This window comes from Sebastes umbrosus, chromosome 2 (assembly GCF_015220745.1).
Source record: "Sebastes umbrosus isolate fSebUmb1 chromosome 2, fSebUmb1.pri, whole genome shotgun sequence".
NCBI lineage: Eukaryota > Metazoa > Chordata > Actinopteri > Perciformes > Sebastidae > Sebastes > Sebastes umbrosus.
This window is the reverse complement of record NC_051270.1, coordinates 18799703-18815840: the sequence shown is the minus strand read 5'-3', so window position 1 is coordinate 18815840 and position 16138 is coordinate 18799703. Positions and strand designations below refer to the sequence as shown.

The window sequence follows — 16138 nt, the reverse complement described above, 5'->3', positions numbered from 1 at the left end:
GCTGTTGAGATTATTCCTTTAAGATGCCAAAGCAACACAGTAACCATGCCAGGTTTCCTTAAACACTCAAGGGATCAGTCTTTTCTCCCTATCCAGCTATGATGTAAAAAATTGAATCGCACAAATGTATTCATTCCTGCATTTGCTCTTGCTTAACTGTGCATTAGAAAATGTGCCAGTACCCTCACGGAGCGCAATAGCTGGCACACCTGAGTGCAACAGAATCAGGATCATAAATGAATCAGGCTTTAAACATCATCCATCCATTAGCTATACCCACTTATGCTTTATAGCTGATCCCAGCTGACTTAAGGCAAGAGGCAGGGTACACCCTGGACAGGTTGCTAGGCAGCCACGGCGCTGACACATACCATTCACAACTACGGGCTAGAGTCACCAATTAACCTAAGATACATGTCTTCAGACTGTGGGACGAAGCCAAACAGACACAGGGAACTTGCAAACTCCACACAGAAAGGCCCCATCCAGACAGCTGGTTCAAACCTAGACCCTTCTTGCTCTGAGGCAACAGTGCTAACCACTGCACCACCACCCGCTTTAAACATCTGCTAAAACTAATTACAAAAATATGCTTTATCTTTTACACCTAGTCTCATCTAGTCATGCAGATAGTTTTGGCTTTGGAGACTTCTGACGCTAACCCAATACAATTAATACTAAATGGGAGATCAGTTTGAAGTGCTCAAATGTCAGATGCGGACAATTATTATCAGTAATTATTCTCTACCAGAAGTTAAAAAACAACCTGGATCAATAATATTCAATCAGTATTATTCAGCAGAAAGGACAATCTTACTACTTCAGCCTCAGTAAAGAGGGATCTGCTGAGAGAAATATGGTGTTAAATATTGTGCTGTCCTGTCCTCTAACAATAATGCAGCCAACACCCAGTGAGTTAATCTCTTCGAGAGAGCGTCCATTAGTTACTGCCTTTGAATTACATGCTACAGAGCCTGTTTTTATAGACAGTAAAACAAAACAAACAGGTGGGTGAAAATTGGTACTGGAGATATAAAACAAGTAGGGCATTCAAAGTTAATGGGATAACACGTTAACGCAAATTCATTTTAGATGCCATTAATTTCTTTAACGCACTAACACAATCGATCTTTCGGAGGTTGGAACAGGCTCATTTTTAAAGCTAGAGTGAACATACCCTAAGGAATCCATTGGTAACAACCATGTCATACTAGCTTGTCACGAAGGAGGCTAAATAACGCTCCAAACTTACACTAAATTTTGGCGAGGAAAAACCGACATGGCCATTTTCAAAGGGTCCCTTGACCTCTGACCTTAAGATATGTGAATGAAAATGGGTTCTATGGGTACCCACGAGTCTCCCCTTTACAGACATGCCCACTTTATGATAATCTCGTGCTGTTTGGGGCAAGTCATAGTCAAATCAGCACACTGATACACTGACAGCTGTTGTTGCCATTTATGCTAAATGCAGTACCTGTGAGGGTTTCTGGACAATATTTGTCATGGTTTTGTGTTGTTGATTGATTTCTAATAATAAATATAGACATACATTTGCATAAAGCAAGCATATTTACCCACTCCCATGTTGATAAGAGTATTAAATACTTGACAAATCTCCCTTTAAGGTACATTTTGAATGGATATAAATGTGTGATTAATTTGTCATTAATCGTAATTAAATATTTTAACATTGACAGCCCTAATTCATACTGGAGATAAATCAATTTATGGACCAATCAAAAAAATGACTGTCTTGACTTAGGTGGGTTTTATGTATGCAGAACATCTGCTGCCCATTTGTTAAAAAAAAAAAAAAAAAAAAAAGCCTTCTATGCTCAACAGCTTAATCAGATCATTTTTATCTAGCTTTGACTGTGTAAGAGACACTGCATCAGTGTATGCTGAGGAAAAAGTCTCCAGCTGACTGCCTTTCATCAGCAGTAAGGTGGTACTGAGGTGATGTTACATCTGCACGGTTAAGTATCTTGGACAGCCCCTAGTGTCTTCAAACAGCCAGTGCACCAAATGTGAGAGCAGCACATGAGAGGGAAAACTGAACGGGGCATGCAGTTATTTTACTATTGTGCAGTAAATGCTAGAACTGAGAATCTACAAAGAGTTTTACAGTCACAGTAACCAGGTCTTAGCAGTCGTCTCATCATTTTTTTTGAGGAGGTGGACATCTCATGTGGACTGGAATTTACTGTGATGCACCGACCGGAGTAGGCAGAGAAATAATCAATAGAATTACATGAAATAGCAGGCTGAACCACACAAAACCGCTGTTATGAAAACCCCAAAGGTTTGTCTATTTACAGCTCAACTGCGCCGACACAGAAAAAGTTGCGGAGCTTTATTTACTGTACACGCATGATTCATTTGAACTAGAGCATCTGTTGCAGAGGCACGACAAACGATAAGCTCATCTTAATGTTCTATTCCACTGTGTAGTTCAGAGGCGCCTCAGTTAATGAGACTCAGTCAGTCTGGTTTAGAGTCTGACTTTCAATCCACCACCCACTGAGTTCACATATTAAAACTGCACCACTGGGGAAGAGTTCAGTCAGTGGAAAACAATGTGTCATTTTTATCCACATCAAATGATAGGGATAGAAGGGAAATGTTTTCTTATCCATCATCATCATCACTTAAGGGTGAAGTAGTTTATCATTTGTCTCATCAAAACCTTCTGAGCAGTCCGTGGTTATGCTTCATTTCACAAATCTTGTCTATTTCCCCGGGCTTCCAAGCAACACCTCAGTCTGAATCCAGTTTGAGAGTGATGTGAAAGCTGCCAAAGTAAAAGATTTCTCCTGAGTGTCAGAGTATGGAAACATCACTTTTAGTGTCAGAGACCGTCTGTTCGCTCAGTGTGTGTTTTCCTTGACTTGTCCTTGCACTGACCATTGTGGTGATTAACTAATCTCTGTGCTGCTCAAGAAGGCTGTACTATAATTACTTTAAGTAGCCTTTATTAGAGATAATGGACCTTCAACGTTAGATCACATCTAATTACAGCTGCCAAATTAGGCTCTAACTATCTACACTCTACCTGAGAGAGAACACATTATCAAAAACAAGTACGAGTCATTTTACAAGTGTTGTACAAATTCATGAATTAAATTGGGGACTTACAAGGAGAAATAAAAAAAAAAGGGAGCAAAAAGATGCGATAAAGAAACTACAGATATCTCAAAAGAAATGCTGTAACACTAATGTATTATTTCCCTTGACGACAGACATTGTTAAACTCCATCCATCCATCCATCTGCAACCGCTTATCCCGTTAGGGGTCGTGGGGGGGCTGGAGCCGATCCCAGCCGACATTGGGCGAAGGCAGGGTACACCCTGGACAGGTCGCCAGTCCATCGCAGGGCTGACACATATAGACAGACAACCATTCACGCTCACATTCACACCTACGGGCAATTTAGAGTCCACAATTAACCTAACCTGCATGTCTTTGGACTGTGGGAGGAAACCGGAGTACCCGGAGAAAACCCACACTCTTGATGTGTTAAAGGTACAGTGTGTAACATCTGGCGGCACCTACATGTAGCGGTGAGGTTGCTCTCCGGGGGTTAACTCCAGAGCGACTAACGTTATCAACTTCGGCCCGAGCAGGAAAAGTTAACACAGAGGTTTGTCCATTCTGGGCTACTGTAGAAACATGGTGGCCAGCTCTGTGAAGAGAGGACCCGCTCCCTATGTAAATGGCTCATTCTAAGATAATGAAAACACAATGATTCTTATTTTCAGGTTATTATAGACTAAAAGAAAAAAAAATCATATTTGCTCCAATTCTGCCCACTGCAGCTTTAAAGCAAGCACAACAAGAAAACATGGATGTCGCTGCCTCTCTTGTTCTGGTTAAAAAAACATAAGCCCACCCAGGTGCTTGCTGGTCCTACCTGCCTACCTACCTACCTATATAACCACGGGTGCCCACAGATTCATTAACAAAATACTAATTACGCAAAAAAACTAAATATAGGCTACTTAAAAAGAAAATAATTAAACTAAAATAACTAGCAAAAGAAAACACGAAATGTAATCCAAATAAAGTAAACATCTAGAATAATAACCCAAACAATACTACTTATTATTAGTAAAACAACAACTAAATACTTATAAAAAATAAATAGCTTCTACAATTCCATTTCTACCAATAGATTCCCCTAAATGTTACACACTGGTCCTTTAACACAGAACTGATCTGTGAATGGATAGTAATTATGTGTAGAAATGGCAACCAGATTAGTAACAGATAGAGTCACTTTTCATGAAGGTTACAATATCAAACACATTTATTTTTGTTTTGGAAGATAATAGCAGACTTTGTGTATTTAGACATCATGACAGTAGCGATGTCAGGTTTTAGCTACTGGGTTGTATGCAATGTTTACAGGAGAACACCCCATTATTATTGCTAATTAATTATTACTTCCCTCACCCTCTCCAATTTGGCATGTAGTAGCCTATTGCTAATGTCATTATTATTATTAGTTATTTTCTTATAATAATTCATTCATTGTTTAAGTGGAAGATTGATCATAAACAGGCAAATGTTAAAAAATGTCTAATAGCTAATCAATAAGTCAAAACACTGAAATATGTAGCCAGTAAATGTACAAAATCTCAACATGTATAGCAACCATAAGCAAGAAACATTATGTATGTTACATGCATATAATTGTCAGTACATCAGTGTCCTGATTGCGCAGGCTTAATCTATTTGTGCCTTCAAATGGGGTCGTGTTTACCGTGTTTACGAGTTGGGCCCATATGAACGCCCCCTCATGTCGTATTCACGACCTCGGAAGTGGAAGGTTTCTGGAATTTCCAACTACACGACTTCCCATGTCGTAAACACGAGTTCACGAGTTCCATTTGAAGGCACCATATGACCAGATGATCTTTACTGTCTACACCTGGTGAACAGGAGGTAGCAATATTTGTGTGTCCCATTCCTGGAACACCATTCAATATACAATGGTGATACAGCACCACGAAAAATTTAAGCCTCACAAATACACACACTGAATCAACAATGCTCTGACCGAATGCCATCAAAACTTGAACATTGCGAGCTTCAAAAAGTCAAAATCATACGGTCTACTGTTCCTTTTATTTTGTCCACCCAATGTAACATTTCATGCAATCCACCCAGTGAATGCACAGCTCTCTTTCTCTCTCTGGAAGATTAGAAAGTATATGCTCCTCTCGCTGAGAGAGAACATTTGTTAGCATGGCTTTAGGCTGAGCCCTGGTGGGAAAATGCTGTACTACAGATTTACTGCACTATTTGTACACACACATGCACGCAAGAGACAAACCAAGATGGGTAATCTGGTTCAGGCACTGGTGCTGGCAACACACATAGGTCACACGTAAACTCAGCACTGTATTACATGCAGTAGAATGAACAGTTATTTCTCTCATTTGATCGACTTGGGATGAAACATTTCTGCTATAGGCTGGCTGGTTAGTTTCAAATTTAAAAAATAAGCATGCACAACTGCGCTTTTAGGTGATTTATCCTTGTCATTTCATCTAAATGGTATTTATTTCTCTTTCTAATCGGCACATTCAAAATGAGAAACCATTAAAATGTCCAGCACACCTTACGCATTTGGGTATTATAGGTGACGTTGATGGATAGTTCTCAAATTTGATAGTCAAATTAATTCCACTGCATTTTGTGCAAACCCTTTTAGAAAAATGGTTCTTATGAAAGAGCTAGAAATACCTATGAACCACTGAGCTTGCAAAATTGGTAGAGTAAAATGATTTATTTAGCAGAGCTCGACTGATAGTGGATTTTTAAAGGCCGATATGATAACGATAGTTGGAGCAAGAAAAAGCCGATAGCTGATTGATCGGCTGATATCTTCTTTACTTCTGCAGCAGCCTAGTCAGCTACTTTTGCAAACGCCATTTTTAATAAATCTGTTTTTTGTCACTCTGAATTAAATAATTCATAAGTGAATGTCCTGAAGTTTTGATTTGGTGGATTACATCTTTGGAAAATGTTCCATTTATTTGCAATGGGCGATGCGCTGATCTGTGGCTTACAGTATGACTGGCCAGGATTACTTCTGTTGTGTGTCTCGTACATTGTTAAATGCCGCTCTTACAAACCATTAATGTTGGTACATATTCCCGGGGTAAGGAGGATCCTTAAGTGTCTGATTTCATTTCATGAATGGATGGTTACGTGGCTGGATTATTTGGAAGAGAAAACGCCAAATTGGTAAATTAAAGTAAAAAGTAGTGTTATATATTCAAGAGAGAACTTTTTTTCTCCCCCCTCTACCTTGACTTTGTGTACGGAGCCTCCATGCAAAACGTTGGCCTATGTCCCCGCGTGACTATCAGAGCCCAGTTCCGCCAATAACAATAGTTTGTAAAACGTCCTATCGGCGCTGATTTATCGGCCAAACCGATTAGTCGGTCTACCTCTATTACTTACCTTACAAAAGATGACTCTGTGGAGGACACAGCAGCGGCAAGCTGGAAGGTTAGCAGCAGGAACTTAGTTGATATGTGGCTAAGCTGGTCCACATCCTGGAGCATACATGGGCACTTCAAAACCAGATTTCCTGATTTGAGAGGGTATATCCTGGTGCAGGTCCTGGATAAATATAGACACGGGTTTGTAAGTGAGGGGGAAATAAATCACACATACATAGAAACATGCTTCTCAAGTCGATTACAACTGTTAAACAGTAACCATGCAAAGTACAATAGCAATATCTGGCTTGACATTCATACGGTTCACTGCGGCTCAACTGTCAAATATGTTGGTCTTCTCAAGTGGAAATGACACAAAACATGGTTTTTTTTACAGTGGTATCTGTCAGCAGCTGTGGCACTATCAGTCACATCAAGCTGCTATCTTGGGTTATCACTCATGTCATGTCTAGCTGACATGCTGACATGTTTATGCAGCAGCTTAAGTCACTTGTCAAAACCAAACTTGAGCTGACAGCTGACGGTGCCATTAGTGTTCTTGGAAAGTGAACATGCATGCAGGCAATGTGGTGAAAAGGCACCAACAGGATCAGAGTCGTCCTTGTAGTCCAGTCTACAAGATGAGAGGTTATACAGGGAGCCCAGCCTGCATCGATGCCTTTTTGACGACGTGCAACGCCGTTTTGAGCTCGTCGTGTAAGCTCGCATGTTAGCTCGCTCCAATGGTTCCGTGCGACTCCTGGTGCACACATTTACTGTAAACTGCTCAAAGTGAGACAGACAGAGTATTATAGTAGTAGATATTACTACTTTAGTGTCATACAGACGTTATCAACTTAAAGTAAATACATTGTATTTAGGATATATATAAATATAAATATACCCTTAGTCTAGAAAACGGTGTTCATTGTTGATTGTAATGTTGTTTGTGTATATATACTTTTTTTTATAATTTATATATACATATATAGTATATGAAATTATAATATTGTGTAATCATATTCTGGGTTATTAAATAATTAATTCACCAGCAGAATATCAATAAATTCGGACGCAAATAATGAATAAATAATATAAAGGCATTGTTCCAGGACACAGTATAAATACAGAATACAGGAAATATAGCAACACATTCATCATGCATTCCCACATAACGAGAAAAAGCTCTGCTAAAAACATTTGCAAAAACAAAACACCAAGTCCAACACCAAGCAAATAAATGAGCTCACATTAAAAACATGCTGACGGTCACTTCATGCTACCAGCACAACATGCACACACACACACACACACACACACATGCTACCAGCACAACATGCACACACACACACACACACACATGCTACCAGCACAACATGCACACACACACACACACACACACACATGCTACCAGCACAACATGCACACACACACACACACACACATGCTACCAGCACAACATGCACACACACACACACACACACACATGCTACCAGCCATAACCATGAATTGTGTCTCACCTTTGCGGTTTTGTGATCAAAAGTTGTGTTAGAGGGCATATCAATGCTGCCTGTGGCTTCTCTGTGTGTCTCTGGATGGATAATTGTTTTAATTGATTTCACCTGTGTGTGTATTCATTTGCATGAGGAGCTTTTGCACACGGCCCTTGTCCGGCATCTAACGCTCTGTGTCTCCAACTAGTGGATGAATCAGGTCACTGCACAGGCCTGAGCCAAATAGACACATGAGGTTTTCTTGAATGGGAACATGAATAGGGGTTTGATTGATTGACTTTTCACTGATCAGACAAGACTCCAACACAAACTACACAGAAGCACCAAAACCGCAAAGTTATATCTAGTGAAGCCCGTCTGTTAAGCAGTGTTGGCCGCGGTCGGAGGACGCGGGGGGAGACCGTAGCTTTGGTCTCCAGGGGTGGAGTCTCTGCTGTACTCTGCTCCTCTGCTCCTCTGCCTGCCTGCCTGCCGTCACTCACAGCTCGCTCCACCTCACGTGCATGCGCGCACACTCCACACTGCAGAAGAGTTAGTAGCTCTGAGAATATCTAGTGAACGTACAGTGGACGTTTGTGCAGAAATAAATGCTGCAGCTCCTCCAGACCAACAGAGGTTTCCCGTGTCTTGTGAAGTGACGGGGCTCTGCAGCGAGAAACGTTATCGTCTCTGACCAAAACTCCGTTGTCTCCCCTGTTCATCTGACCGCGGTCGGGAGGCTGAAGCAGGAAAAGCCAATACTAGGATCAGCAGTGATTCATGGAGAGACCTTCGTCTGGTCAGCTAACATTACTGCCAAGCAGGTGAATTATAGAGAGATATTGTGGTTTTAGCTGATGTGTGTCGCCTCACTGTTTTGACGGATGATCAATCACATTCAGGTAGCGCGTGCACACGGGCGAGCGCGATCAACAGGACACTGACTTTTGTTGACTTAACGGCCACAAGTGTCGCTGTTACAACCAATTTCTGATTGTTAAAAACAGTCCCTTTAAGTTTAAAAGAAGTATACTAATAACACACTTGAATAAATTTCTTTTTGGTAAGGGTTTACAAAGGCAAAACCAGCATGTTGCACTGACCTACCAGTTCATAACAGAAATACAGTTCATTTTGGGCATGTCATTTTCGAGCAGGGGCCTGAGCCAGAGGCCTAAGGTTCATTAGGTTTAAAGCATCATGGCCAACAGCAGGTCATTTAACAGTGCACAACTACCAATCTCTGAATGCCTTCACCTTCAATCATTAATCTGCCTCCTGAGTCCTGCCTACTAATTAGGTCTAGAATTATAATAAAGAAGCATACTTAAATACCAGGTAAGATTAGATCAGTGCAACAATTGCTTCAACTCTTTTGATATTGTTCATCAGTAAAAATGTCATGCAGAGAGTAAAAAAGGTATCGAAGACACGGATTGATTCTTCTAATAAAATCTTTTATTTAAGTTTAATCATGTAGGCTAATATTTCTTTCATTCTCCATCAGTCTCTCTATCAAATCAGTCTCTGAGGAACATCAAATTTAACAAGATCAAGCAGATGGAAAAAAAAAGGAAATGACAAACCAGTCAGGAAGACAAAAAGACATTGATTTTTAATAGGTTTAGCTCACTTTATGTTTCATTTAATAGAATAAATACTCATTGTTTTTCTAAACCGATAAACCAACTAAAACCCTTTTTATTTAATATCGCTATGTTTTCTCAGTTATCCAGCATGAGAGTGTGGAAAGGTGTTCACTTCTGGTATACACAAAAAAAAATGGTTTCACTGTATTTAGTACAGTTCTTAAGACATTAAGTGCTCCTCTGAATAATGGGTAAAAGGAATATTGGGGAAACAAGCAACAACAAACAAAGTTCTTGTTGAGTTTAAGACATACAGTATTTCCTTACTTAGACACCGACAGGCATGAGTATAAAAGAATATTTCTCAGAAGAGAAGGAGGGTTTGTTCATAATCCATAATGCAAAAAGGCTGAATTCATCCAGGACTGCCGTAATAGCAATACTGCTCTACGAAAGGAAATAATGATTTAAAGGCATTTTTCGCACAGTTTTCTTTCTTATGTCAGAACTGCCATCTATCTGATGACAGCATTGATTATATAATCAGCAAAGCATTCCATGTGATTTGCAATAACATAGTAAAAGTAGGCAATCTATAGCATCTGAATGTTTATGCAAACACATTGCAGCACCCCCGCTTTAGGCCCACAAGCACTCATCAGTCAGTCCCACTTCCCATTACCAAGCCAGCAATTCCCCATTTAGAATTCATCATAACCTATTGAAGGCTATTACGCCACAGTGAAATATGAGTATGAGTCTTTTTCTGAGAAAGTCTTTCATGTGTGCAATGATTTAATGACTTTTGTTTTAAGGGAGTTTTATTGAATAGTTTATAGCTGTGTTTTGTGCCCTGGTATGGTGGTGGCTTTAGTCTGATTTCAAAAACAGACAAAATAAAAAAAGGGTGACAAAGCTGATTGAGATGGCCAGTTAAGTGATTCAAATAAAAGAAGTGCAGCTTCAAGATATTAATTGAAGCATGTCATCAAAAAGGTTAATTGGATCCTTTAATATCCCGATCTTCCACTAAATAAAGAGTTGGCCTCCTTCCTTCTTGTCGCTGCTGGAATAATACGGGCATGTCTCCTTTATTCCACTAGCTATCCGAAGGCTTAGTCTTTTGCTTAACATGTACTATAAGCACATTTTTGTTCAAAGAACTGTGTTCGGTCCAACACTCTACTTTTTACTTTACATCATATCTGATGTCTGGGTCCTAATCCTTAATTATTGGCTTTTATTTATGTTTGTAGTCTTTTGTTTAATCTAATTTAACCTCTTTTTACATGCTGATATTTACGTTTTTATGTGATATGGTAGGTGGAAACTTATGTTGCTGTTTTTTTAGACATAACTGAGATTGATGACTAATGTGAAGAAGCAATTTTTAAACAAATCCTCAATAATGAACATTGCTTTTTAAAGGGATAGTTTGGGTGTTTTGAAGTGGGGTTGTATGAGGTACTTTTTCGTAGTCGATGTATTACCTAGAGTAGGTGGCAGTCAGCACGCCCTCAGCTTGGAGAAACACACAAGAGTGGTTAGTTGGGATTCCCAAAGTCACACAACAGCACAAACTCACTAATTGAGGCAGCGCAAGACAAGCAACTCCAGTGTTCTGTGAGGTCAAATTACAAGTTTTTTCAATGCAGTCTGTTGGCTTTGGCGAGAGCATAGATGGATACAACGGCTTCAGTTCCCCATCAGAAAGGGCTGCCTCCCGGCAAGGTTAACCGCCGTAAATGTTTGAAATATAGCCTACAGTTGAATTGATATTGATTTTTGTAGGCCTTTCTTTTAGGTGGCCCAAATACGTTTTGCTGTCGGGCCCGTCCACAGCAGTACATTGCTTTGGATGCGTGCGGTAGCTACTGTCTGCTGCTCCAAACTGTGGGCGTGCCGACCGCCATCTACAGTAAGTAATACACTGACTATGGATAAGCACCTCATACAACCCCACTTCAAAACACCCAGACTATCCCTTTAAGGTAAATGTCTACCTCAGCATATATGCACTTTGAACCCTACAAACTGGATGATTCCAGGCGAACTGATGCTCCACACTGATATGTTCACACTGAACACAGTGCTTCTTGGGAGAACGACAAGCGCTGTACTATACACTCAATCTTAACAAGTCGACGCTCAGGCAGACATTCACAATGTTACACAATGGTTTGTGCACTTAAAACTTCTTAGAACAGGAGTACTGATGTAGGACCTCTCATTAGGTCAATAGTTTACATGAACTTATTCATGAAATGCATCCATTGACACAATTAAGATGTCTTAGGGCCAGTAAACAAACAATTCTCACCTTGTTTACAGTTTCACTTAACTACAAGAAACTGTGGCACTTCTCGCAGCAGCAGAGAGAATTATTTTGTGACAAAGGTTTTGGGGTTGTATGTGCATTGAATCATCTGTGCATGTTAAAACCACTGGGCTAGTTATACGATCGCTACTCTGTGCAAATATGAATTAACTTAACTTTTTCATTTGGGTTTTTGAAAACCAAAATGTTTTGATGTTTTCTTCAAGAAAAGAGAAACATAAAGTTAAGTCAAAAATCATGTTTTGAAGTATTCACTCAATGTCAATCAAGTCAATGTACCTTGTGCACACCTTAACAAATAGAGATAAATACTTTCCTCTATTTCAGATGCATAAAGGCAAACACTTCCATCTATATGTTACATCATCATAGATGCAACTTAAGATTTCATGTTCAATTGGGTTCAACTAAAAAGGCAATATACTGTATTTAGTCAATTTGTTAATTAACAGGAACTATTTTAAAGGAGCAGTGTGTAGGATTTAGTGACATCTGGTGAGGTTGCAGATTGCAACCAACTTAAAATTCTAAAAACGAAAACGTGAATGGCCCTCTCTGGACCCAGTTGTTGTAAGAGTGGCGTAGGTCATCTGGAGATTAGCAGAGTCAGTGTGTAGACTGTGTGTGTGTGTACGTGGGAAGTGAGTGGTGAAGGAAGAGAGAGAGCGGCGGCGAATGTGTGTGAGCGAACAAGTGAGCTAATGGAGCAGAGTTAGTTTAGCTCTGAGGATATCACGTGAATGTAAAGTGGAAGTTGCGGTTTGTACAGAAATAAATGCTGCAGCTCCTCAAGACCAACAGAGGTTTCCTGTGTCTTGTTTCCTGGTGGCTGAGTGGAGTGACGGGGGTTAACTCCAGAGCGAGTAACGTTATCGACTCCAAGCAGGAAAAGTTAACACAGTGTTTGGTTTGTCCGTTCTGGGCTACTGTAGAATCATGCCAGCCGGCTCCCTGAAGAGGACCTGCTCCCTATGTAGATATAAAAGGCTCATTCTAAGGTAACGAAAACACAAAAGTTATTATTTTAGGATGATTATACACTAAAGAAAACATACTTATTAATATCATATTCCATTTCTGCCAATAGATACCCCTAAATGTTACACACTGGTCCTTTAAATCTCTAAAAATCATTAGACAACCAAGGACAGGTCAGTGTTTGTTGTTACCGTTATGGTGTTGGTATGTGATAATGAGTTTTTGAAAAATGGTAGTTTGATGTGCCATGGAAGCCTGAATGAACTGATACTGATGTAGCCCGTCTTGTTGAAGCTAATGATCTATAAAAGGAGATAAGATACATGATGTCCTAATACTGTACATGCTCATATACACTGTGGTTTATACTTATACCATCTGACAGGAAGTACTTGGTCCTCTCAGTACAGACAATAATGCTACTTTTTCTCTCTTCTCAATTGATTCTGATTAAAAAAAAAATGTCTAATCCTGGAAAAAATTATATTTTCCATATTTTAGCGTATCCTATTGACATATCTACAAAGAACAGATGCATGTAGTTATTTGGGACATCATCAATAGAGGATGGCATTTTTTTTTTCTAAAAATAAAACATACATTTCAGAGGCTGCAAAACACCAATGGTGTGTGAAAAGAAATCAATCGGTGGGTAATCAGTGGGTAAAGTCCATTTTACAGTACAAACATCAAAAATCAGTCTGAAGGAGCACCGCCTTTGTGTACCTCTGTTGAAGACCAATGCGCCGTTCACCATCTCCTGCACGCAAGGGGGGCAGAGTTAAAACTAGAACTCAAACACGTCGTTCTGCTTCTTCGCCAGCTTGGCCACCTCCTGCCGGATGGCCTGCACGAGTGCAGAGGTGGAGAGGCTGCTCAGGGGCATGCTGTCCATGTCCTTCACCACCTGCGGCAGGCATTGCTGGGATGCTGTGCTATGGGCAGCGGGCGGCTGCTCCAGTGCTTGGTGGTTATACTGCAGGGGAAGCCTGGTGGGGCTCCCCTGTGGGTAGCGAGGGTGAGGAAAAGCAGCCTCTACATACCCAGGCAGGGGCACCTGGGAAAACAGTGTACACATGACATCAGTAATACAGCAACTTCATATTATTACTACCCACGAAACTAATTAATTAGATAATTAGAAGGATACAGTTTTTCTTATTTTGCTGAGTGAACATTTTCTCTTGCACCACTATTTTAGAACGATTTAAATGGGTGATAAGGGACAATATGCACAATTGTATTTGGGAAAAATCATTATAAATGAAAAAAAAAGACAGGGAAAGTAATGAGTGTGGAGATCTACTGAGCGAGTGTATGATACTGAAATGGATTTTGGTTCAAACAGTGTTTGAACTCCGAAATGGACTACTTTTGAATGATGATACAAAGTGTCAGATTCACACCACAAGAAATAATAATAAAAAAGATAAATAGGTGTTCATTTAGGAAATGTGCTCAACTACCCCGGTATTTTGTTGTGTCCACTCAACGCCAGCCATAAATTCAGATCAGCAAATGGTTTCTAAATGACACTGGTTCTGCAAAAAGAAACTGTGTGAAGGCATCTGGTTGAAACAGGCAAACAGACAGGGGGAAAAAGAGAACAATCCATACAAACAAGGAGACTCCTGTGCAGAGGAGGGGAGGGGAGGGAGGGTCACATGGGTTATAACAGATCTGACAGGACGAATGGAACCCGTCTTATTTGAATGAAAAACAGAGGAGGATTATTATTGTTTAATGAAGCCCAGTCCTTTTCAAGTGTAGATAGGAACATGAGCACAATAAATGTCAGATGGTTGTTTTAATACAGAGAGGCAATCTCACCTACACATGATGACAGATATATTTCCCTACTGATCTTCCTATTTTGTGTTTCTGAGCATTTATTTCTTTTTAGCCCAGGCTGGTGCAGTGATGTAACTCACCTTCAGGCTCCATAGGGTGAACAGAAGTTATGGGGAAAACATCCTGACGACCAGGAGGTGAGGGCAGCAACAATGGCAATATTTTCTTTTATAGTTTTATTAGTCTGTATTCAATTATTCAATTAAATAGTATAGAATTCAGTTGACTGGGGCTTCTGTACTGTATAAAGCCAGGACACTGGCTTTCTGTAGTCTCTGCAAGAGTCTAAGGCTGCTTTCACAACCCATAGTCCGTTTGTCTACTCCGAATCACAGTGAAATTGATACTTATGGTTTGTTTTCTATTTAGTCTGGTTTCACAGCACACAAATTAAAGCGGACCACATAAAAAAAAAATAGGTTGCTGAGGGGTGTGTACAAAGGAGCTAATTTATCTTTTTCGTCTTGAGAGCTGCCACTTCTACGCAGGGAATCGCAGACATTGATATACTACTGTCAATGTTTTTTCACACTTGGCACTAATCTACTGTACACACAAATCCTTTCTCCAATTTATCACAAATTACTTTATAAACTTCACTATTTTTGTGTACTTAGCATATTCTGTACGTTCTCTTCAGCGCAGATATCACGCAAACATTGAACTTCTGCAGAAGTCCAAGTCAGTCCTCTCCCACTCATGTTAACCTGTCGTTTACCTGTGTCCATCTCGGTTGTTTTAGTCCGCACTAGAGTTGATTACTGTGTTCACAACTGCCCAAACAAACTGCACCAGAGTTTGATTAAAATAGACTAAATGTTGGCTTGTGAAAGCGCCCTAAAATAATAATAATACTTGAGTCTAAACGTTCTACTACACTAACAAGAGAGAGAGAAACAAAGAGCTTCTTCTCTGTTTAGAAAACGTTTCGAACCTGTTCATGCTCTGGATATAGACGTAATTCTGCGAGAAATTTCTACTCAGAATAGTTTATTTTCTGAGGTTTAATTATTTGGACAAAGAGCTGTTGGTGCACTGGGACAAATGCTTGAAAATTGGGACTGTCCTAGTTTAATCAAGACATCTGGTCATGTTACTCTACCTCTATATATTGATCAGCTTTCAGTTATTCATCTATTTATTTTCCAGTAGGATTGGGTGCTTCCTAAGAAAGCAAAATAGACTTCCTTACGGAGTCTGCCCACTGTGGCGGCACATCCTCAGGTTCAGGTGGATAGGACATCCAGGAGGGACTGTGGTAGGACGTGGTTGGTGTGGAGACAAAGTATTCTGAGTAGCCGGGCCTGGTGGCTGGGATGGCGTAGACGGCTGTTATTGGGTTTCCTACAGGGAAAAGAAGAGAGGCTGTCATTCACTGAGGAATGTATTTCAGGGGATGTACCACTATTCTTGAAAAGAATGTATGTTGGCAT

The 16138-nt window shown here is 40.1% G+C and overlaps 2 protein-coding genes across 2 annotated transcripts in view; both read right to left on the bottom strand.

The window, feature by feature from the left end:
• spon1a (spondin 1a) overlaps window positions 1-8132 on the bottom strand; it is a 135566-nt gene extending 127434 nt beyond the window's left edge. Inside the window, exons 1-2 of the mRNA XM_037749532.1 lie at window positions 7977-8132; window positions 6476-6637 (exon numbers count right to left, since the gene is read on the bottom strand). The gene's annotated coding sequence lies outside the window, so the exon portion shown is untranslated. The remainder of the gene's footprint in view (window positions 1-6475; window positions 6638-7976) is intronic.
• A 5151-nt stretch (window positions 8133-13283) lies between these two features.
• The window catches only part of kiaa1549lb (KIAA1549-like b), a 76843-nt gene continuing 73988 nt past the window's right edge, over window positions 13284-16138 (bottom strand). The window contains exons 21-22 of the mRNA XM_037755871.1: window positions 15898-16049; window positions 13284-13911 (exon numbers count right to left, since the gene is read on the bottom strand). Coding sequence (XP_037611799.1) covers window positions 13642-13911; window positions 15898-16049 — 422 coding nt within the window. The 3' untranslated portion in view covers window positions 13284-13641. The remainder of the gene's footprint in view (window positions 13912-15897; window positions 16050-16138) is intronic.